The sequence below is a fragment of the Cebus imitator genome, unplaced genomic scaffold (genome assembly GCF_001604975.1).
Source record: "Cebus imitator isolate Cc_AM_T3 unplaced genomic scaffold, Cebus_imitator-1.0 Scaffold161, whole genome shotgun sequence".
In the NCBI taxonomy this organism is placed as follows: Eukaryota; Metazoa; Chordata; class Mammalia; order Primates; family Cebidae; genus Cebus; species Cebus imitator.
In genome coordinates, this window is record NW_016107476.1 from 1,871,472 (window position 1) to 1,897,845 (window position 26,374).

The 26,374-nt window shown below is 35.2% G+C and overlaps 1 protein-coding gene across 1 annotated transcript in view; it reads right to left on the reverse strand.

Annotated features, from left to right (window-relative positions):
- The window catches only part of ATRNL1 (attractin like 1), an 829,354-nt gene that overhangs the window by 620,848 nt on the left and 182,132 nt on the right, over nt 1–26,374 (reverse strand). The window contains 3 exon segments of the mRNA XM_017543810.2: nt 5,588–5,806; nt 14,488–14,676; nt 16,351–16,564. Of these exon segments, the coding sequence (XP_017399299.1) occupies nt 5,588–5,806; nt 14,488–14,676; nt 16,351–16,564 (622 nt within the window).

The following is a 26,374-nucleotide window of genomic DNA, read 5'->3' on the forward strand; positions in this document are numbered from 1 at the left end:
TTAATGTAAACAAATTAAACTTTCCACTTAAAAGACACAGACTTGCTGACCTTCAAGGTCAGAGATCCCAGAAGAAGAAGCAGGCACCCATCTGTGCCGTTCTCTAGTCTCCTTGAGTGGCATCTCCACATGCAGGAGCAAACCAGATGAATAGGGTCTGAAGTGAAGCCCCAGCAAACCACAGCAGCCCTACAGAAGAGGGGCCTGATCACTGAAAGAAAAACAGAGAGCAAAACAACAACAACAAAAAGGCCCCAAGAAAATCCTATCCAAGGGCAAACAGCCTCAAAGAAAATAGACAAACTCAAACTCAAAACTTGACAAACTCAAGATCAGAAAGAATCAACAACAACAACAAAAAATGCCAAAAACCCAAAAGGCCAAAGTACCTATTCTCCTCCAAATATCACAACATCTCTCCAGCAAGAGTGCAGAACTGGACAGATGATAAGATGGACGAATTCACAGAAGTAGGCTTCAGAAGGTGGGTAATAAAATACTACACTGAGCTAAAGGAGTATGTTCTAACCCACAGCAAAGAAGCTAAGAACCTTGATAAAAGGTTAGAGGAGCTGCTAACTAAAATAATCAGTTCAGAGAGAAACAAATGATCTGATGGAGCAAAAAAGGCAGCCAGGGAACTTCATGAAGCAAACACAAGTATCAATACCCGAAGTGACCAAGTGGGAGAAAAGATATAAGAGTTTAAAGACCACCTTGCTGAAATAAGGCATGCAGACAAGACTAGAGAAAAAAAGAATGAAAGGAAAAAACAAAGCTTCCAAGAAATATAGAACATTGTAGAGAGACCAAACCTATGATTGATTGGAGCACCTCAAGTAGACAGGGAGAATGGAAACAAGCTGGAAAACACACTTCAGCATATTATCCAGGAGAACTTCCGCAACCTAGCAAGGCCGGCCAACATTCAAATTCAGGAAATACAGAGAACACCACTAAGATACTCCATGAGAAGATCAATCCCAAGACACATAATCATCGGATTCTCCAAGGGCACAATGAAGGAAAAAATGTTAATGGCAGCCAGAAAGAAAGGCCAGGCCACCTACAAAGGGAGGCCCAACAGATTAACAGCAGACCTCTCAGCAGAAACTTTGCAAGCCAGAGGGACTAGGGACCAATATTCAGCATTCTTATAAAAAATAAATAAATAAATAAGGAATTTTAAACCCAGAATTTCATATCCAGCCAAAATAAGCTTCATCAGAGAAGGAGAAATAAAATCCTTTCCAAACAAGCAAATGCTGAGGGATTTTGTTACCACCAGGCCTACCTTGCGAGAAATCCTGAAAGAAGCACTAAACATGGAAAGGAAAAGCCAGTATCAGTGACTAAAAAACACACTGAAATATAAAGATCAATGACACTATGAAGAAACTGTATCAACCAGTGTGCAAAATAACCAGATACATCATGATGACAGCATCAAATTCACATGTAACAGTATTAACCTTAAATGCAAATGGGCCAAATGCCCTACTTAAAAGACACAGGCTAGCTAACTGGATAGAGTCAAGATCAATCAGTGTGATGTATTCAGGAGATCCAACTCACAAGCAAGGACACACATAGACTCAAAATAAAAGGATGGAGGAAAATTTACCAAGCAAATAGAAAGCAAAAAAAAAAGCAAATGAGGCAATACTAGTCTCTGACAAACAGATTTTAAACTAACAAAAATCAAAAAGGACAAAGAAGGGCATTATATAATGATAAAGAGAACAATTTAACAAGAAGAGCTAACTATTCTAAATACATATGTACCCAGTACCAGGAGCACCCAATTAATAAAACACGTTTTTAGAGACCTACAAAGAGACTTAGACTCTCACACAATAATAGTGGGGGACTTTAACATCCCACTATCAATATTAGACAGATCATTAAGACAGAAAATTAACAAGGATATTCAGGACTTGAACTCAGCTCTGGATCAAGTAGACGTAATAGACATCTACAGAACTCTCCACCCCAAATCAACAGATTATATATTCTTCTCAGTGCCACATGGCTCTTATTCTAAAATTGACCACATAATTTGATGTAAAACATTTCTGAGCAAATGCAAAGGAACCAAAATCATAAACAGTCTCTCAGATAACAGTGCAATCAAATTAGAACTCAGTATTAAGAAATTCACTCAAAACCAGACAATTACATGGAAATTGCAAAACCTGCTCCTGAGTGACCCCTGGGTAAATAATGAAACTAAGGCAGAAATCAAGAAGTTCTTTGAAATGAATGAGAACAAGGAGACAAAATACCAGAATCTCTGGAGCACAGCTAAAGCAATGTTAAGAGAGAAATTTATAGCAGTAAATGCCCACATCAGAAAGCTAGAAAGATCTCAAATTGACACTCTAACATCACAAATAAAAGAGCTAGAGAAGCACCAGCAAACAAATCCAAAAGCTAGCAAAAGACAGTAAATAACTAAGATCAGAGCAGAACTGAAAGAGATAGAGACATGAAAAACCCTCCAAAAAATCAGTGAATTCAGAAGCTGGCTTTTTGAAAAAATTAACAAAATAGATAGAATACTAGCTAGACTAATGAAGAAAAGTCAGAAAAATCAAATAGACACTACAAAAAATGATAAAGGGGATATCGCCACTGACCCCACAGAAATACAGACTACCATCAGAGAATGCTGTAAACACCTCTATGCAAATAAACTAGAAAACCCAAAAGAAATTGATAAATTGCTGCACACATACACCCTCCCAAGACTAACCCAGAAAGAAGTCAAATCCCTGAATAGACCAATAACAAGTTCTGAAATTGAAGGAGTAATTTATAGCCTTCCAACCAGAAAAAGCCCATAACCAGACGGATTCACAGCCAAATTCTACCAGAGGTACAAAGAGGAGCCAGTACCATTCCTTCTGAAGCTATTCCAAACAACTGAAAGGGAAGGACTCCTCTCTAACTAATTTTATGAAGCCAGCATCAACCTGATACCAAAACTAGGAAGAAACAACAGAAAAAGAAAATTTCTGCCAATTTCCCTGATGAATATTGATGTGAAAATCCTCAATTAAAATACCAGTAAAGTGAATCCAGTAGCACATCATAAAACATACCAGAAGTCAGCTTCATCCCTAGGATGCGGCTAGTTCAACATATACAAATCAATAAACATAACTCATCACATAAACAGAACCACAGATTATCTTAATAGATGCAGAAAAGGCCTTTGATAAAATTCAACATCCCTTCATGTTAAAAACTCTCACTAAACTAGGTATTGATGGAACATAGCTCAATAATAGGAGCTACTTATGACAATCCCACAGCCAATATCATACTAAATGGGCAAAAGCTGGAAGCATTCCCTCTGAAAACCAGCACAAGACAAGAATGCCCTCTCTCACTACTCCTATCCTACATGGAACATGGTATTGGAAGTTCTGGCAAGGGCAATCAGGTAAGAGAAAGAAATAAAGGGCATTCGAACAGGAAAAGAGGAAGTCAAATTGTCTCAGTTTGCAGATTACATGATTTTACATTAAAGCCCCATCATCTCAGTCTAATAACTATTTTAACTGATAATCAACTTTAGCAAAGTCTCAGGATACAAAATCAATTTGCAAAAATCACAAGCATTCCTTTACCCCAACAACAGACAAGCAGAGAGCCAAATCATGAATGAACTCCCATTCACAAAGGGAAAGAAATATCTAGGAATACACCTAACAAGGGTTATAAAGGACCTCTTCAAGGAAAATAACAAAGCACTCCTTAAGAAAATAAGAGAGGACACAAACAAATGGAAAAACATTCTATCCTCATGGATAGGAAGAATCAATAGTGTGAAAATGGCCACACTGCCCAAAGTAATTTATAAATTCAATGCTATTCCCATCAACCTACCATTGACATTTTCTTTACAGAATTAGAAAAAACTAATTTAAATTTCACATGGAATCAAAGAAGACCCTGTATAGCCAAGACAATTCTAAGCAAAAAGAACAAAGCTGGAGGTATCGTGCTACCTGACCTCAAACTATGCTACAAGGCTACAGTAACAAAATCAGACAGAGACCAACTGAACACAACAGAGACCTCAGAAATAACGCCACACGTCTATAACTATCTGATCTTCAACAAACGTGACAAAACTAAGCTATGGGGAAAGCATCTCCTATTCAATAAATGGTGCTGGGAAAACTGGCTTACCATATGCAGAAAACTGAAAGTGGACCCCTTCCTTACACTTTATACAAAAATTAACTCAAGATGGATTAAATAGTTAAATGTAAAACCCAAAACCATAAAAACCCTAGAGGAAAATGTAGGCAATAATATTCAGGACTTAGGCATGGGCAAAGACTTCATGACGAAAACGCCAAAAGCAGTTGCAGCAAAAGCCAAAATTGACAAATATGATCTAATTAAACTAAAGAGCTTCTGTACAGCAAAAGAAACTATCATCAGGCAACCTATAGAATAGGAGAAAAATTTTGCAATCTGCCCATCTGACAAAGGTCTAATATACAGAATTTATAAGGAATATAAATAAATTTACAAGAAAAACAATGAACAAATCCATAAAAAACTGGGCAAAGGATATGAACAGGCACTTCTCAATAGAAGAAATTTATACAGCCAACAAACATATGAAAAAAGCTCAACATCACTGATCATCAGAGAAATGCAAATCAAAACTGTAATGAGATACCATCGCACACCAGTCAGAATGGCAATTATTAAAAAGTCAAGAAACAATAGATGCTGGCGAAGCTGTGGAGAAATAGGCTTGTTCTTACACTGTGATTCCTCAGGGATATAAAACCAGAAATACCATTTGATCCAGCAATCCCATTACTGGGTATATACATAAAGGAATATAAATCACTCTACTATAAAGATACATGCACATGTGTGTTTATTGCAGAACCATTTGCAATAGCAAAGTCATGGAGCCAACCCAAATGCCCAATAATGATAGACTGGATATAGAAAATGTGGTTCATATACACCATGGAACACTGCACAGCCATAAAAAGTAATGAGATCATGTCCTTTGCAGGGACATGTATGAAGCTGGAAGCCATCATCCTCAGCAAACTAACACAGGAACAGAAAATGAAACACCACATGGTCTCACTCATAAGTGGGAGTTGAACAATGAGGATACATGGACACAGGGAGGGGAACAACATGCACCAGTCCCTGTTGCACGATGGTGAGGGGAAGAAACTTGGATGGGTCAATAGGTGCAGCAAACCACCATGGTGCATATATATCTATGTAATGTCCACGTTTTGCACATGTATCCCAGAACTTTAAGTAAAATAACAAAATATTTAAAGAATAAAAAGAAATAAAAGCTAATCATGGTATTCCATGAATTCATTTAGCCTATCTAATGATTCTAAACAGAATACCACCTGTATAATTGAGATAGATGTAGTCCATGAAATAATTTTTTATCTTAGATATTTTAGTCTCATTTTCATTGCTCTTTTTGTCTAAAGCTACATTTTCTTTATTATAAGAAAAGAAAACTCCTTCTTGGATCCCTTAAGCAGAAAGTTAAATTGTTTCATCACATTATTATTACCTGGACACTGGATAAAGGACCACTCATAGTTCTTTTCTTTGGGGCAAAGATTGGTGTCAAGAACCATCTCATTGTGGTGCATTCCAATGAGCTTCATTGGTCCCCGTGAAGAACCTTCAATGCAATGTCCTCTTCCTGTATTACTAGGATCATTGCACCAGCCACATCCAGGATGTTCCAAACACTGTCCACAGGTTCTCAATCCAGAACAATTTTGAGCTGCATGACAGGAACATTGACAAATATGTTAACCTGACTATACATTCAAACAGAATTATAGGCTAATAAAAAAATAAGTATGATCATGAAAAAAACAATGAAAGGTCACCTATAGTTAATGTAAACATTTTTGCAATAATATTTAAGAGACAGCAATTACTAAAAGCAATTAAAACATACATCACAATCAAGAGGAGATAAACAGTCTGACATAGGAGTGAAAAAACGTGTGGTTAACCATGACCTGGAGAAAAATAAAGTCAGTAATTGAAGACTCCTGAAAAATTGAGGGAGATGATCTAGGGCCCTACAGACCACCTTTATTATTGTCTGTGATGTAAAATCATGCTAGCCATTCTTGTTGTGCCTAGTGTGAACCTTCAACGATTCTGTATTCTGCCTATGGATATCCAGAGTAAGTCATGTTTGCCCATTTCCTGAGACTGCTGGGCTATACTTGGACTACCTATTATGGACATGCTCCTCCCAAGGGTCCAAGATACTAGTATTTGGCTATTAGGTAATGAGTAAACTTAATCTCATCCAAAAAACCAAGCTGGGTTGGAACACAAAAACCTGGCACTCTCCTTCAGCCAGGCAACCAGAGCATACATTCTAATTTGCAGGGCTGTAAAATAACACTCTAAGGCTCATTCACTGATACTCAACCTTTGTTGTTGCTGGTTTTTGATTCCAGATACAACCTATGAGACTCAATAAAACCTATGAATATGATGATGTTTGCCAAAGATAAGCAGACATTATAGTCTAACATTATAGTCATTGCCACTGCTATGAAATGTTTTAAATTTTTAATTAACAACCTGAGCATCTTACATTACGCTGAGAGACTTTTCACATTTACATAGTTACTTTTACTATTATTTAGCTAGGAATAGTATATTGTGTCTTGGAAATTGTTTATAAATAGAAGACAATGACAGAAATACAAGGCATCATGAATGATGTCTTCTGGTCACATGAAAGAAAAAACAATGGAGGAAAAAAAATGGTAGATTTCTGGCAGACTCAGTTTCATTGTATAACGTTAATGACTTAGCTGCCACTCAGCATTTTAATACTACTGGGAACAAAAATGCTGCTAAGAAAACTACAAACAATGGCACGAATTTCTCAGTGAACATCAGGAACTCGATATAGTTGAGTGTGCAGAGACAGCAGAATATTGGATTTAAAAATTTACAAATTATAACATTATTTGTAGTTGTCAATCCTTTGAGGGCTGCAGATCTCATACCTTTATAGGAAGAAAAGAATCAGTTTGTCTCCTGTACTTGCTTAACAAGAAATTTAAAAAAAAAAAGAATATTCTTCTGGTCATTAAACAGAAGTGGCTAATGTTAAATTTGTAGGTAAATAATTCATTGACACAAAGAGTCTTCCTTTGAAAAATTATACGTTTTCAACAGTCCACACTGCTAAATGACATAACTTAAAACTTCCTATTTACCATATCCCTCCTTAGTTTTGTTGCTTTAAAATATTTATAGTATATTTGTGATTGCAGTTAGTTCACAGTATTGCCGACTAGTTTAATCTAATTGTTTACAAAAGTATATTGGGTGACTATGTCATCAATAGGACATAATGGAAAATATCTAATTAGTAACATTAGCTTGACATTTCAATTATGTACTGTCATGTAATGATTTGTAACATGTATCATGTGAGGAGAAAGTAAATATTTAGTGGGACTCGCCCTGAATAAATCAAATTTCCTAATATTGTTATACAGGTATTTTCTAAGAAAGTAAATTTTATTTTAGAACTATTTTTTTAAGAAAGGATCATGATACCTGCTTTAGCTACAGCCAGATTTTACCTGTGGATACCACCTATTGACCTAAAGTCTGAATTGTTCAACCCAGTGAATAAAATGCTGGGGAAAGAAAATATAAATAAATATATTTTTTCATGATAAATACATATTTTTCTTTCCCCAGTATTTTATATATATATATTGCACTCCACTGGCAAATGATATAAGCTTCATGAGACCTCTGCCATTCCAACCCCACAGGAGACAGTGCACCTGCTTATACAGGAGCACATCACTACTATAACCAGCATCTGAGAATCATGAAAATACTCTCCATAACCAAGCAACTCATATAGAGTTTTCATGACTGAAAGCAGCAAGAGTAAAATTAGATTAAAATAAACTAAAAACATTAAAGTCATATCCTCAAAGAGAAAAAAAGATATGAAAAAAGCACAGTTGAATCAAAAAAATTAAAAATAATTAGAAGAGATAGCCTACAAAAATGAGAACGAACCAGGAAAATAATTCTGGCAATGTGAAAAAATAAGGTTTTATAATACCGCCAATAGGTCACACTAGCTCTTCAGCAATGGATCCAAACCAAGATAAAAATCTTTGAAATGCCAGAAGAATTCAGAAGGTTGATTACTATGTTACTCAACCAGATAGAAGAGAAAGGTGAAAAACACGTAAGAAAATTTAAAACACAATTCAGGATATAAATAAAAATTTTTACAAAACAATACATTTTTTTGAACAAACGATTTCTGGAAATCAAAGGCACATTTAGAAAATTGCAAAATGCAAGTGGAAAGTTTTAACAATAGACTAGACAAAGTAGAATAAATAATTCCATACCTCATAAACAAAGCTTTTGAATTATACCAATCAAACAAAAATAAAGAAAAAAAATTTAAAAAAGAAACAAAGTCTGCAAGAAATATGAGATTAGGTAAAACAGCCAAATCTAAGAATCCCTGGTGTTCCTGAGGAAAAAGAAAAAAAAAATTTGAAAATCTTATTTGAGGGAATAACTGAGAAAAACATCCCTGGCTGTGCTAGAGATTTAGACACCCAAATACAAGAAGCTCAAAGAACTCCTGAGAGACTTATAGCAAAAAGGACATTACCAATATATAGAGTAATCATTCTATCTAAAGTCAACATGAAGAAAAGAATTCTAAGAGCAGCAATACAAAAGTATCAGGTAATCTATAAGAAATACCTATCAGACTAATATTAGACTTCTCAGCAGAAACCTTAAAAGCCAGAAGGGACCAAGTTTCTCTCTTTAGCCTCCTTAAGCAGAATAACTGCCAGCCAATAATTTTGTGTCCAGCAAAATTAACTTTCATAAATGAAGGAGAAATAAAGTCCTTTTCAGACAAGCAAATGCTAAGGAATTTTGTCACTACCAGACCAACCCTACAAGAAAAGCTAAAAGGAGTTTAAATCTTAAAATGAAAGGTTAATATGCACCAGAATAGAAACTCTTGAAAGTATAAAACTCACTGGGTCTATAAAGTAACAATACAGTGAGGAAAACAAAGTAACTAGGTAAAAATCAACATGATAACTAGAAAAGTACCTCACATCTGAATATTAATGTTACATGTAAATGGTATAAATGCTCCACATAAAAGACATAGATTGATAAAACAGATGAAAAACCACAAACCAAATTATCTGCTATCTTCAAGAGACATATCTAACATTTAAAGATTCTTATAGACTCAAGGTAAAGGGGTTGAAAAAGATATTCGATGCAAATGGAAACTAAAAGCAACCAGGAGGAGCTGTTCTTATAACAGATAAAACATACTTTAAAGGAACAACTGTAAAGAAAAGACAAAGAAGTTCATTATATAAGGATAAAAGTATCAACCCAACAAGAAGATATTACAATCCAATATATGTGCAACTAAAACTAGAGCTCCCAAATTCATAAAACAATCACTACTAGACCTAAGAAAGAGACAGACAGGAGTACAATAATGGTGGAGGATTTCAAACTCCACTGACAGCAAAAGACAGATCATCAAAGCAGAAAGTCATCAAAGAAATACTGGACTTATGCTGGGCGTGGTGGCTCACACCTATAATCCCAGCACTTTGGGAGGCCAAGGTGGGCAGATCACCTGAGGTCAGGAGTTCGAGACCAGCCTGACAAACGTGGAGAAACCCCGTCTCTATTAAAAATACAAAATTAGCAAGGCCTGGTGGCACATGCCTGTAATTCCAGCTACTTGGGAGGCTGAGACAGGAAAATTGCTTGAACTCACTGCACTCCAGCCTGGGCAACGAGTGAAACGCCATCTCAAAAAAAGAAAAAAAAGGAAACACTGGACTTAAATTACACTCTAGGTCAAATGGACCTAACGGATATTAACAGTACATTGTACCCAAGAACTACAGAATATGCACCTCATCAGCTAATGGAACATTCTCCAAGACAGACCATATGATAGGCCACAAAACAAGTCTCAATAAGTTCTAAAAAATCAAAATTATATCAAGTATCTTCTCAGACCACAGTGGAATGAAACTAAAAATCAATTCCAAAATGAACCTTCAAAACTCTACAAATGTGGAAATTTAACAATCTGCTCCCGAACGATTTTGGGGTTAACAAATCAAGATGGAAAGTTTTAAATTCTGCAAAAAAGAACAATAACTGTGATACAAGTTATCAAAACCTTGAATATAGGAAAAGCAGTGCTAAGGGAAAAGTTTATAGCACTAAGTGCCTGTATTAAAGTCTGAAAGATCACACACTAACAATGTAATGTCACATCTCAAGGAACTAAAGAAACAAGAACAAACCAAATCCAAAGCTAAGAGAAGAAACAAATATCAGAGCAGAACTAAATGAAATTGTAACCAAGAAAATACAAAAGGCTAATGAAATGAAAAGTTGTATTTTTGAAATGATAAAATTGATAGACCATTAGCTAGATTAACAAAGAAGATAGGGTTCAAATAAGTTTAATTAGAAATGAAAATGTTGACATTACAATCAACATCACAGAAATATAAAAGATCATTCAAGACAACTCTGAACACTTCTATGCATACAAACTACACAATCTAGTGGAAATGGAAAAAATCCCGCAAACATATAACACTTCTAGCTTGAATCAGGAAGAAACAGAAATCCTGAACAGATCAATAACAAGCAGCAAGACTGAATCAGTAACACAAATTTGCCAGCCAAAAAAACCCAAGAGCCAGGGGGATTCATAGCCAAATTCTACTAGATATTCAAAGAAGTGGTATCAACACTACTGGAACTGTTTCAAGATAATCTTTCCTAACTCATTCTACGAAGCCAGTATCATCCTGATGGTAAAGTCAGGGAAGGATATAAAAAAAGAAAACTAGAGACTAATATCTCTGATGAACATAAATGAAAAACTTATCAACAATACACTAGCAAACTGAATCCAATGGCACATTAAAAAGATAATTCATCATGATCAAGTAGGTGTCATCCCAGAGATGGTTCAACATATACAGTTCAATAAATATGATTCATCACATAAACTGAATTAAAAACAAAAGCGATATGATCATCTCAAATAGATGCAGGAAAAGCATTCATTAAAATCCAACATGTCTTTATGATTAAAAACCCTCAACAATCTAGGCATAGAAGAAACAAACCACAAAATAATAAAAGTCATATATGACAAAGCCATAGCAAACGTCATAGTGAATGCAGGAATGTTGAAGGCATTACCCCTAAGAACTATAACGAGATAGGGAGGCCCCCTTTGACCACTTCTATTTAACATAGTACTGGAAATCAGGCAAGAGAAAGAAATAAAGGGCGTCCAAATCAGAAAAGAGGAAGTCAAACTAGTCTTGTTTGCCAATGACATAATTGCATACCTAGAAAACTCTGAAGACTATGATGTGATTTTATACTGTATACCTAGAAAACCCTAAAGACCTTGATATGATTGTACACCTAGAAAATCCTAGAGTCCTCTAAAAGACGCCTAGATTTAATAATGAATTCAGTAAAGTGTAAGGTTACAAAAACAATGTACACCAATCAGTAGCATTGCTATACACCAACAATGACTAACCTGAGAATCAAATCAAGAACTTTTACAACAGCTGCAAAAATAAAATACCTAGGAATGTATTTTACCAAGGAGGTAAAACATCCCTACAAGAACTACAAAATACTGCTGAAATAAATTATAGATGACAAAAACAAATGGAAACACATCCTATACTCATGAGAATAATCATACTGCCCAGAACAGTCTACAGGTTCAATGCAATTCCAATCAAATTACCAACATCATTTTTCACAGAATTAGAAAAAAATAATCCGAAAATACCTCCTCCAGCCTCCACATACACCTGATTGGTATCACCACACTTGGGATTTCCTGTTTCAGCTTTGGAGCCCCACTCCCTCTGTCTCTGTACTTCTGCGTCTTCCTTCTGCTGTCTCTTTTCTTTCTTGCCTATTAAACGCTCCGCTTTTTAATACAGCTCCACCTGTGTCCATGTTGTTTTATCTAATTCAATGTGAGTCAAGAGCCCTGGTGCTCCTCCACTCATCAGAGCAGTATCATTACTATAATTGCTAACTAGAACACGTTGCCTCTCAGAGGAAAAACAAGAATGCTCAAAGGAGGGAAGAAAGGGTGGACAGGCAGACAATAAAAATTGCTGCTGGGATAGCTGCTTGTATTTCATCAGTCAGGCTGCCAGAGGCTGCTCCTATGGAGGGACTGCAAGAAAGCCAACGGTCTAATAAGAAAGTCCTGAAGATACTTAAGAAAGTTATAGAAACAAGCTGCGTTATGCCCGCTACTCCTAGGAAAACTCCACGTGGCAGTTTCCTGGCGAGAAAGGGACGGAGGGAAACCAGTGGACTGATGCACAAACCTAAAATAGACCTTTGACTTTTAAAAGTTTCAAAAGTGACATAAGAAGAGAGATAATGACAGTGGAGAACTTAGGACTATTGTTAGGAGAAAGGACTTAGAATTGGGATAAAGATCCTGGAGAGAATTCCTGTATAGAGATGAAAACTGCCTCTTTGCCTATCTCACTGAATACCTTTCAACCAAACACATGCCTAATAGATACACTGGACTCCAAGTGGCTGTTATTTTGTCTCCTTTGATTGAACTGTAACTACAGTTTCTTTGGGACCTGGCACAAACACACCAACATGTTAATTAGATTCATTTCAAATCCTGTTTACTGCAGGTTAAAGTATTGGGAGGAAAAAAAAATTTAAAAAAAATAAAATCTAAGGACTCTTGCTCCTTCTGTCTTTGTGAGCCTCCTAGACACTCAGATGTTGAGAAGGCAGGAACTGAAAAAGAACCAAAAGAACTTCTCATTTGATTTGTCTGTTGGGACTTTACCAAGTAACTGATATTTTGCTTTCTTCAAATCAAAGCACCCTCAACAGACATAAACTTGTAATCCCAGCACTTTGTGAGGCCAAGGTGGGCAGATCGCAAGGTCAGGAGTTTGAGACCAACCTGGCCAACAGTAAAACCCAGTCTCTACTAAAAATACAAAAATTAGCCAGGCATAGTGGTGCATGCCAGTAGTCCAAGCTACTCAGGAGGCTGAGGCAAGAGAATCGCTTGAACCCAGGAGGTGGAGGTTGCAGTGAGCTGAAAATGCACCACTATACTCCAGCCTGGGCCACAGAGCATGACTCAGTCTCAAAATAAATACATAAATAAATAAACCACTTAGATACCAAGTTTATCTCAGGTGATTCTGCAGCTAACTATGGTGGTAGAATGGTAATTACAGGGCCCCTGAAAAGTATATTATTCACAAAAAAATAACATAAAGCCTGGATTAATTACAAGAGGGACAGATACCAATGAGTGGGATATGAATGAATGCAAACAACATTGAGAAGCGGGTGGTGAGAGCAGCAGGAGTAAATAATACTTTCTACGTTTTTGTTCCAAATCTGATTAATTCATGTGAAAAGGCATATTTTTGATGAGCGTCAGTGTCAGAGAGTGGATTGTGGAAAGATAAACCATATTCTCTGCTACAAAGAAGCTAGCTAAGATCAGTACCTTCTTCTCCCAAGCAGAAAGAGCTTCACATGGTCTCAAGTTCCTACAAGGCTACCAAGTGCTACTAGTAGAATTATGCAATTCCCTTGGTAACTATATTCTGATGCCATTTGTGTTTGTAAGCAAGGCCACTCTGACCACATAGTACCCAGTATTAAATATTCATTCAGATGCATCCTTATCCTATAGTCCTTAGAAAACATGAGAGACCAACAAAGGGCAAGATCTTTCTCCTGAAGTACAACTCACAGCAAGTCCAGTACTACCTTGCTGACATGACTCTACATGATGTCAAGACTGTGCATTCTATACTTGTAGCAGATATACCGACATTGATAAGATATTCTCGCCCCGAAATGCTTTCCTGAATCTAATCATAAGGGAAAAATTAGACAAATCCAAACTGAGAAACCTGTAAACAATTGGTATAGGTTACTCAAAAATACCAAAGTCATGTAAGGAAAAGACATGGGAACTATACTAGATTAAAAGACACTAAAGAGGCTCACCAGAGCAATCTGTGATGTTTGAGTGAACACACTCATGAAGTGGTCTGCTGTCTGCAACATACACACAGCTCAGGGAAAAGGAGCTGTACATATGTGGCAATTATGTTAATATTTAGGGTAAGATACTTAGCAGAATGCAAAATGGTGATATAATAAAAATCAGAGGTTAACAGCACCAGCTGGTTTCAAAAGTAGCTGTAGCAATATTTTCTCATTTTTTGAAACTTCTTCAAATATTTAATTCTTCTTTACATCACAGAGAAGTGATTTGTGTTGCTGTCAAATGAAAAGTCACTCTAGATAAATACTTACGGGAGCAGGTGGCAGTTTGCCACTCTAGACATTGTCCATATGGAAAAGAGATGATATAGGCATTAGAGTCAACACATCGTTTCGTACTGCTACACCACATACACTCCATACCATTGCTTGTGCAGTTGGAACATGATGTCCTTAGAGAGCATGGCTTTTTGCATGGCCTTGCATTTTGATTTGGACTAACTGGAATAAATAAACAAATATAATTATTTCATTTTATCCTCATTTTAACACAATTGTATGGGTTTTCTTTGCTTTGCTGTTCAGGGAATTGTTTCAATTAAGCCAACTGTGGCATTATAATATGGTGAGGTAAATAAAAACAAAGATGACGTATCAATACTTCCTAATTTTTTAATTAAATTAAAAAATGTACAACTCCTTGGAAATTTTTAATTCTTTACAAAGTATATAAAATTGTATAATTTAAATATTATAGTTAGTAATGCAATCTGTGACCTAGTTTGTATACTAGAACTGTGTACTTTCCAAGCCACAATTGTTTTCTAGCCACAATGGTTTCCATAACATTTCACATCTTACAAAGTAAACGTTCTATAAATGAACAAGTCTCTGACGTAAACAGAGAATAAAATACAGCTTATCATAAGGTATTACACAAGATACAATATGTATCATAGCCTTTAGGAAGGCTATTATCTGAAAATAATAGGAAATAAATATTGGCCAGGATGCAGAGAAATTGAAAACTTTGCGCATTGCTGGAGGGAATGGAAAATGATACAGCCTCTGTGAAAAACAGTATGGCAATTCCTCAAAAATTTCAACATAGAATTGCCATATGATTTTGCAATTCTCCTTCTGACTATATCCCCAGAGATAAAAGCAAGAAGCTGAACAGGTATTCATACAACCACATTCATAGCAGCATTACTCACAATAGCCAAAAGGTAGAAGCAACCCAAGTAGCCATTGACAGATAAATGGATGAACAAAATGTGGTATACACATATAATGGAATATTAGTCAACCTTAAAAAGGAAAAAAATTATCATGCACCCACATCATGGTTAACCCTTGAAGATATTATGCTTAACCCTTGAAGACATTATGCTAAGGGAATAACCCAGTCACAAAGGACATATACTGTTACGATTCTACTATATGAGGTACCCGAAGCTGTAGTTAAATTCATAGAGACAGAAAGTAGAATAGTAGCTGCTAGGGACTATGGGGAGTGGGGTGGAGGAAATGGAGAGTTATGGTTTAATGGGTACAGAGTTTTAGTTTTTCAAAATGAAAAAAGTTCTGGAGATAAATCGTGATAATGTCTGCGCAACAGTGTGAAAGTACATACCATTGAATTGGCATTAAAATACATTTAAAATAGTTAAAATGGTAAATTTTATATATATTTTACCACAATAAAAATATAAGATTCAAAAAGAAAAGAATCCAATATTCCTTTCTCACATAACAAAAATCCATTTCAGAAGATGTAACAAAAATGTTTCTTTTTATTTGACAACTGAGATATGTCTACAAGAGTAAAATAAGTCTCAATTAGTCATTAATCTTTAAAAAAAAATCTTCTTCCCAAACACTACCATGATAAAAGTACAAGACATCAATGAATTAAGAATAGATTTTTGCAATATTGTAGCTACACTTATATGTTCATAATCTCACTATTTAAACTAATAAAGATTGCATAAAATAATATTTTGTTATTTTCACAACTTAATGCTGAGAACACTAATAGTAAGTGGGGAAGAATGTGTATAAAATAAAATTTACATTAATATCAAAGAATAAGACTATACTCTAGAAAGAAGGAGTGAGAAGATGGGTTGGAAACATATTTTTGAAGGAATGCTAATTTACTGTACTACTTACCAACAGGTTTTTCACAGACAAGGCCATTTGCCATAGATGTACAAGGATTAGCTTTTAAGCCTGCCACTGCAGCCCTTTCTAGATATGCACAGAACCCAGAATCATTGGGTTCACCAGGAAGCCACTGTAGTGTTGTGTTTGTAAAAGGAGACATGTCTTCCCATCCCCAATAGGATATATTGATCTTGCGCAAGCCTACCCAAGGTGATACTTTCTGTAAACAACAGGAAAAGTGGCATTCAAAGAATGTTAGATGTAAAAGTATGGCATCATATTCCATAGCAAATGGTTCATATCATTAAAAATTACATTTGAAAATATATAAAACTCCCTTTCTAATGAGTTTTAGTACTAAGAATAATTAACAATTACAGTATATTTTGGAGAATGATGTAGAATAGAACACTGTTTGTAAAACACAAGTATTATGTTTAGCTACATGATCGGCATCATTTATTTAGCCTTTGTGAACCTTAATTTTCTCTTCTATAAAATAAAGATATAATTAACCTCTATAAAATGAAGATGAGGCAGGATTATTTAAAAACTTAACATATTATTATGGCTGCCATTGCTTCTATTATTATCACTACTATCAATGTAATCAGTTATAGGATTAAGAATCTAAAGATAGGCTGGGCATAGTGGCTCACTCCTGTAATCCCAGCACTTTGGTAGGCCAAGGCGGGCAGATCACAAGGTCAGGAGATCGAGACCATCCTAACTAACATGGTGAAACCCCGTCTCTACTAAAAATACAAAAAATTAGCCAGGCATGGTACAGGCGCCTGTAGTATCAGCTACCTGGAAGGCTAAGGCAGGAAAATTACTTGAGCCCAGGAGGTGGAGGTTGCAGTGGAGGGCAGTGAGCAGAGATTGCGCCACTGTACTCCAGCCTGGGCAATAGAACAAGACTCTGTCTCAAAAAAAAAAAAAAAAAAAAAAAGAATCTAAATTGCCATTATCTGCACTGCGAAAATAGCAAATAAAATCAACAAGCAGTACTTAGTGAAGACTTCATAACAGGGCTTAGCAAACAGGCTTAGAGAAGAATAACTGCCTCTCTCTTAGCTCAAACCTCTACAAATGAATTTGGACTTCTATATGAATTTTGGATACATTACTGTCATATAATTTTATTAATAAAAAATCAAGAAAAATAATAAAATCTAATGTTTGTGCCTAAAATTTAGCTAAGATTGACAAATACTATATAGCAATTCTTAATGCTGTAATATTTCAAAATTAGCTTGAAATAAAAATCTTTACCACATTTATAACCTTAATTGCCGAATTTAAAAATGTTATTCTTTTTATATTAAAAAATGATATATTCACGATCAAAGTTATTAATCTTTACAATATTTTTAGATTATAAGCACCTCTATTTTAATATGTATGATAATATATTTATTTTCCAAAATACTAAGCTACCAATATTATATTACAATGTGTAATGGTTTCAAATCTCCATTTCATTCTCTTTTTTAACATTATAGAGTAGCAGGATAGAGAAAAATGTTTTTCTGTCTTTAACAACATAGAAATAAAACATTTATATCCAGTATTTATTCCAATTATGATGTACATATGGTCCTAGAGATCTTAAGAGATAGCCATACACCTAGAAATGTGTGCAGTGTACAAATACAATAAATTTTACATAGTAAACACTCAACAAATGTTTCTTGGGTAAAATTTAAGTATCTTATAAATTCTTGTTATGACAATAGATCTTGTATTGCTCAAGTACTGTATACATAGTAGGTAATCAATAAGTTTTGCTAAACAAAATTCATTAGAATAAAGATGGTTATCTTCCATCATCACTGCAATGCCTGAAACAAAGATGGTACTTAATAATGTTTCTGATTATAAAAATACACATCCTGCTTCACATTGTGATCAGCATATATTTCACATATTATTCTGAAAAATACTTTTGTAAACAAAAAGCTATAACATTCTTACAGTTCTTGATAATAAGAGCAGGCATCAATTCAACATAGATATTTCAGATTAACAACTGTGTTTCACGTTACAGCAATTCTGCCTATATCCTTGAACTAACTATAGTCAAGAGAAGTCATTTAAAATGAAATATTACTCCCTAACTTATCATATTAAAAATCTCAGAGGAAGAAGAGGAAAACATAAAAATGAAACTGCTGATAAAACATTTAAAGTAACTATTACTCAGTAAATGAACTGGACAGGCAGTTCATTATCTTCTGTAAGATAAATTACTATATTATGAAAATTTACTGCAACACACCATAAATTACTGTAACATTTCATCAGCCATTTCCAATAAGTAAATGATCATTTGACCGAAGATATCTCTGTAAAGTGAATGAATTTGTCAATCTTTATTTGCCAAAGAAGGGCTATCATCAGTTTATATAACTACAATGGCTCAGAATTCATTTTATATAAAGATATGCTTAATTGAATGTCACCTTACGGAAGTCTCTACCTTTGAAATCTTGCTAAAACTCAGCTTTCTGATACAGCAAAACATTCTTCATTTACAGGACATGCTAGTTAGCATCATATTCCTTAGCAAATGGAACTTTTGAATGTGTGATGAACTTATCAAGTCTAAGTTCACACATTCAAAATAATTATTAGTTCAATCATTATTAATTATAATAATAGGCAAGAAAAAAATGAACACTAACATAGGAATCTTAAAATATGCAATATCAAAAAAGCACATTTCAAGGTTATATTGTAAAAATTAAATATATTCTTGTCTTAAGCTAGAAAATAAGCAATAGAATTCTAATATCAAATACCAGTACTTTCTAACTATCAGGGAATTTGGATCTGCCAAGAATAAGCTCTGCGTAAGTGGTAGGTAGTGAGAACTAATTGTCACATGTTCACTGGTAATTGTCCTTTTTTTTTTAGGAAAAGGAATGAAGCTCCTGGCATCACAAGAATATAAACAGATTTTAACTTAAGTTGTACATATCATATGCTAAAAATAAAACTTTAAAAGTACACCCTGTCACATTTTTTAAATATTATAAAACTAATAGGTATCTTCTACATATCACCTCATACATCTTATCCTCTAGCCATTAAGCTGGCAGGTCTCAAGACAAGTTAAGAGAAAAAACATAGGCATTTCTTTTTACAAATATTTCCATGTGCTGGCCAACTCCAAATCCTGTAAGACATAGCTAGGGCACTCCTCTAGGAAATTATTCTTAGATTCACAATACTGGTTAGATTCCTACCCTTTATCTTCATATAACACCCTGTGTGCATCTACCATTTCAATTATCACATTTCAGTATAAATGTGTTTGTTTCTCTCTCCACTAAGCTCTTTGAGAACAGCAATTGTCTTTTGATCTCTGTAATCTGAGAAAGTAGGAGATCGCCAAGTACACTGAAAGTACTCAATAACTGTATACTAAATGAATAGCTACTGGTCTGTCCTTCACAGAAAAATAGCTACAGCTCACAGAAAAGTATTTGACTCAATTGTTCATATAAATATGATTTGTATAGTTTTTCTTTACCCTATTAATCCCAGACATAAAAAAAAAACTTCTTATAAGGCCAAGAAGTACCATATTGCAATATCCACTTCAAAATATTTGAATATTTACAAAAGTATAGAATACAGTTAATTCAACAGTCTTATTAATGGGGAAGAAAGCTTTGGCTGTATAGATAGAAAATGGGGATAGAAATTAGATTATCCATTATTTATACTCATCAGAAATACACATGCTAATATTCCTATATTTCATCACAAAAATTAGGGTTGGCAGTAACAGTGGACTGAGTGTCCAGACAAAAATTTCAGGAGTGAGGTCAGCTAGCCCAGGCTAGCCATGAAGCCATGTAAGCATATTCTGGGCCTCAGACACAACCCCATGAGGCATTCCCAGCAGATATTCCTCCAGGACCACTGAGCAGCCATGTACCTGCATCCTGGGATTAAGAAATAGCCCTGTGGACTGTCCCTGGCAAGCAAGCCCCCAGGACAACCAAGCAGCCTTGAACCTGTCTCTTGGGCCTGAAAAACAGGCCCAAAGGCCATCCCTAGAAAACATATTTCCAGGCCAACTGAGCAGCTATACACTCATTTCTCAAGCTTGAAAAACAGCCTCATAGGTTGTTCCTGGCAGGCAAGCCCCCAGGTCAGCGAAGTGACAGCATGGCTATGTTCCCAGAGTAACAACCCCGTGGCCTCAACCCCAGCAAGCCAGAATGCAAGTTGGCCTACCCACTGTGTGTACTCACATGCCCATGGCCTGAGAAACAGCAAGGTGAGCACACTCTCCAACAAAGCCACACCACTGCTATAAACTCTCTTCACTAAGGCTACCAAGACACTTGAAAATGTCACTTGTATGTCACTAGTGTGGATAATAGCTGAAGAAACTACATGGAGACTACACTACTCCATCCACCTAGAATGAATACCAATACACTCCATTGAACTAATACCCAAGACCCATTCATATAACTCTTATAACTCTTTCCATACAAAACTTCCTCCATAAAATTGGGAGAATTTTATGCAGGAATTCCTACATATCAAATATCAGAAAGAAAATTCAAAATAATCTTATGGATATTCAGTGAGATATAGGAGAATACAGATACATAGTTCAACAGAATAAGGAAAATAATTCATAATTTGAATGAAAAATTCAACAACAGAGATATCGGGAAAAAAGAACAAAATAAAGTCTAGATCTGAAGAATTCAATGAATAACATTTAAAAAATGCAGCAGAGAGCTTCAACCACAGGCTTAACCAAGCAGAAACAAAGAATTTCTCTTTTTAATACAGATGGGATCTTGCTATGTTGCTTAGGCTAGCCTCGATCTCCTGGGCTTAACAAGTGATCCTCCTACTTCAGCACCCCAAGTAGCTGGGACTACAGGTTCACACTACCATGCCCAGCTAGAATTACTGAACTTAAAAGCACATAACACAGGCAACAAAAATAAAATAGAATATGGAATGAAGAAGGCCCACAGCATTTACAAGAAACCATTTAGTGAAAACATATTTGTATTATGGGCATTGCAAAAGGAGAACAGAAGGGAATAGGTGCCTAGAAATACTTAATAAGCCACTTGAAAACTATCCAAGCCTTCAGAAGGAAACAAACGTCCAGGTCCAGGAAGCTTAAAGAACACCAAATAGATTCACACTATACAGGTCCTTTCCAGTGCACATGATACTCAAATCATCAAAAGTCTAATACAAAGAAAGAATTCTAAAAGCATCAAGAGAAAATCATAAAGTCATATATCCCCATTAGAGTAATAATGAATTTCTTAGCAGAAACCTTAAAGGCCAGGAGGAATGGAATGATATATTCAAAGTATTGAGGAGAAGAAAAAAAAAACCGTCAAACACAAATATTATACCAAGCAAAGCTATTCTTCAGAAATTAAAGAGAAATAAAATCTTTCACAGAAAAATCTAATGAAATTCATCACCAATAGACTAGCCTTACAATAAAGGCTCAAAGGATCCTAACATCTAGAGCTAAAAAGATGATAGCCACCATCATGAACACATGCAATATTATAAAACTCACTGGCAGAGCCAATACACGAAGGAGAAAAGAGAAAGAAATAAAACCTTATGACTACAGAAAGCCATATAACCACAAAAATAAACAATAAGAGAAGAAGAAAGGAACAAACGATGGAAAGGATATACAAAGGAAGTAAGGATGTACAAAATCCAAAAAAAACCCAATAAATTGACAGGAATAGCTCTCACCTTTCAATAATAACCTTGAAAGTAAATAAATTCCCTTACTTAAGAGATATAAACTGTCTGACAGTATTTAAAGAAAAATAACTAATAATATGCTGCCTACACAAAACTTACCTCATCTCTAAAGACATACACAGACTAAAAGTGAAGGGATTAAAAAAGATACTCCACGCAAAGAGAAAACAAAAGTGAACAGGAGTAGCTACACTTATATAGGAGAAAACAGACTTTCAGTCAAAAGCTGTAAAAGAAATAAAGAAGTATATTATGCAATAAGAAAAGGATTAATTTGGTAAGAGGCTCTAACAATTGTAAATATACATGCACCCAGCACTGTAGCATTTAGATATATAAGGAAAATATTATTAGATACAAAGAGAGAAATAAGCCCCAACACAATAATACTTGAATACTTCAACACCATGCTCTCAGCACTGGACAGATGATTTAGACAGAAAATCAACAAAGAACATCAGATTTAAACTGGAGCATAAACAAAATGGAACTAAGAGATATTTACAGAACATTGTACCCACAGCTGCAGGATACACATAATTTTCATCTGCATGTGGGACATTCTCCAGGAATGACCATATACGGTAGGAAACGAAACAAGTATCAACAAATTTTTAAAAATCAAAATAATATCAAGTATCTTATATGACCACAGCAGAATACAACTAGACATTAATAACAAGAGGAACATTCAAAACTATATGAATACATGAAAATTAAACAATATGGTCCTCAACTAACACTGGGTGAAGAAAGAAATTAAGAATGAAATTTAAAATTTACTTGAGACCACAGAAAATAGAAACACAACATACCAAAACCTTTAAAATATAGCAAAAGCTGTACTGAGGGAAGTTCATAGTAAAAAATATCTACATCAAAAAAAAAAGAATGATTTCAAGTAATACATTATAAAGAACTAGCAAAGTAAGAAAAAAACAAACCCAAAATTAGTAGAAGGAAAAAAATAAAGATCATGGCAACCATGATCTTTATTGAAATGTAATTGGGACTAAAATAATATAAAAGACCAATGACCAAAATGTTGGTTTTGTTCAAAAAATAAAGAAAATTGATAAACCATTTGCAAGACTAAGAAAGAGAAAGGACTCAAATAAATAAAATCAGAAATGAAAAAGGAGACATTAACATAACATGGAAACATAAAGAGTCATTAGAGACTACTGTAAACAACAATATTCTAAGAAATTGAAAACAGAGTAAATGAATAAATTTCTGAAAACATATAACCTAGAAATTGAACAAAAGGAAATAGAAAACCTGAAAATACCAACAAAATTAATGATTTTGAATGAATGACGAAAAGTCTCACAACAAAGAAAAGTCCAGAACCAGATGGCTTCACTGCTGAATTCTATCAAATCTTTCAAAACTAATTAATACCAATTCTTCTCAAATTATTTGAAAGAACTGAAGCAGAGAGGATTCTCTTAACTCATCCTATGAGGCCAGCATAACACTGATACCAAAACCAGACAAGAACATAAAAAATAAAAAAAAAAAACAGATAAACAAAAAAAACCTACATGCCAACATCCCTGATGAACATATGCAAAAATACTCAACAAAATACTAGCAAAATGAATCCAACAGTACCAGAACAATACACACCATAACCAAGAAGGAGCTATCCAATGGCCACAAGGATGGTTCAACCTACACAAATTAATAAATATCAATTATCCCATCAATAGAAGGACAAAAACTATATGATCAACTCAATAGATGAAGCAAAAGCATTCAACAGAATTCAACATCTCATCATGATAAAAACTTATATTAGGTATTTACTTAGGAAATAACTAATTTAGGAAGGAAATAAATACCTGTATTTTAGAAGGAATGTACTGAAAATAATAAAGGCCATGTATGACATAAAGGCCATAGCTAACATCATACTGAATAAGAAAAGCTAAAAAACCTTTCTTCTAAGAATTGGAAAAAGACAAAGATACCCATTCTCACCACCCTTATTTAACAACACTGTAAGTCCATGGCCAGGGCAATTAGGCAACAAAAGAAAAAAAAGACATCCAAATTGAAACAGAAGATGTCAAAGTGTCCCTGTTTGTAGATGGCATGATCTTAGACATAGAAAAGCCTTAAGACTGATACAGGAGCTAGAAAGAAATTATTTAGGCAGATAGTGAGGTTATGAGAGTCCTCAACAAGCCTTCCCTTTTACAAAAACCAGCTCTAAAATCATTCTTTTTCTAACAAAGAGCAGCATAAACAAATAAACAAAAAACCTACAGGCCAATATCCTGGATGAATAAAATTCCCTGATGAAATGGAGCTGCAGACATAAATGAGAAAGCTGGAAGCTTGCACCAGTGAATGTTAGCACCTGTGCCAATAAGAAAAGGCTGCCTGGGAGCCAGGCATTCAACATGGAGGCTACATCTTCCCTTTTCTTTGTAAACCACAGGTACAGTAAAGAAACAGACAGCATGGCACCAGCTAAGAAGAGAATCCATCTGCATAATAAAAGATTAGGGTAGGACAACCAGCTTCTTCACACGCTATGTAAATGGCATGCCTGGTCAGATCAATCTTCTGGGCTCTATGTAAATCAGACACCACCTCCTTAAGTTTGTCCATAAAACCCTGCGCATCTCACCACAGAACCGGAAGACACTCTGGAGCTCCTCTCTACAGGAGAGAAAGGTTTCCTCTTGCTTTCTCCTATTAAAACTCTGCTCTTTTTTTTTTTTTTTTTTTTTNTAGGGGTGGCCAAATGATGAATATATAATAAGCACCTGATGACTGCCACAGACATGCATATGAGTGATGCTAGTCACCACAGAGGCAGCCCTTCCCCCCGTTCACCCACCCTTCCAAGCCTGCCAGAGAGCCTCACCCAAAATGAATCGGCAACATGTGCAAACAGATGTTTTGATCTTTGGAGCCTTTAAAATAATAACCATGAACACGGAGATTTACCAGGAGAAAAGAGGATATCTTCCCTCAAAACCTCCTTGGAGTTTTACTATAAGGCATCTCAGACAGTGCTTTCCATATAGAAAGAGCCCCCAGGTAATAGATATGCCGTAGCATTTTATCTTGTGTTTGATTTTCTTTTTTTTCTTTTTTTTTTTTTTTAAGATGCAGTTTCACTCTAGTTGCCCAGGATGGAGTGCAGTGGCCCAACTTCAGCTGACTGAAATCTCCACCTCCCAGGTTCAAGCAATTCTCTTGCCTCATCCTCCAGAGTAGCTGGGATTGCTGACACCTGTCACCAGGCCCAGTTAATTTTCTGTAGAGGTGAGGTTTCACCATGTTGGCCAGGTTGGTCTTGAACTTCTGACCTTAGGTGCTCCACCCACCTCAGCCTCCCTAAGTGCTGGAACTACAGGCGTGAGCTACCAAGCCTGGCAACTTCTGCTCTTAATTTCACTCCTTGTGTGTTTGTGTCCTTGATTTCCTTGGTGTGAGGCAAAGAACCTCAGTTATTACCCTGGAAGAATGACACCAATTCTGCCAGAAAACTCTTAGTAATGACAAACTAATTCAGCAAAGTTTCAGGATACAAAATTAGCACACAAAAATCAGTAGCATTTCTATACACAAACAACAAACTAGGTAAAAAATAAATCAAGAAGGTAACACCATTTACAATATTATAAAAAAATTAAAATACTTAGAATTAATTTAACCAGGGAGGTAAAAGACCTCTACAAAAAAACTACAAAACACTGATTAAAGAAATTGAAGAGAATCCAAATAAATGGAACGACATTCCATAAGAATGGATCAAAAGACTTAATATTGTTAAAATAACCATGCTACTCAAAGCAATCTACAGATTCAATGCACTACCTATAAAATACCAATGACATTGTTCACAGAAATAGGAAAAGGAATTCTAAAACTTGTATGAAACAAAAAAGGCCCTAATAGCCAAAGCAATCTTGAGTAAAATCAACAAAGCTAGAGCCATCAAACTACCAGGCTTCAAAATACACTACAAAGTTGTAGTAAAGAAAACAGCATGGTACTGGTATAAAAACATACACACACACCAATGGGAGAGAAGAGAGAACTCATAAATAATTCACATAGCTGCAGCCAGCTGACTTCTGACAATTACACCAAGAACATGCATAGGGGAAAGGACAAGCTCTTCAATAAATGATGCTAGAAAAACTAGATCTCTCTATGCATTAGAATTAAACTAAACTCCTGACTCTTACCCTGTACAAAAAAAAAAAAAAAAAAAAAAAAA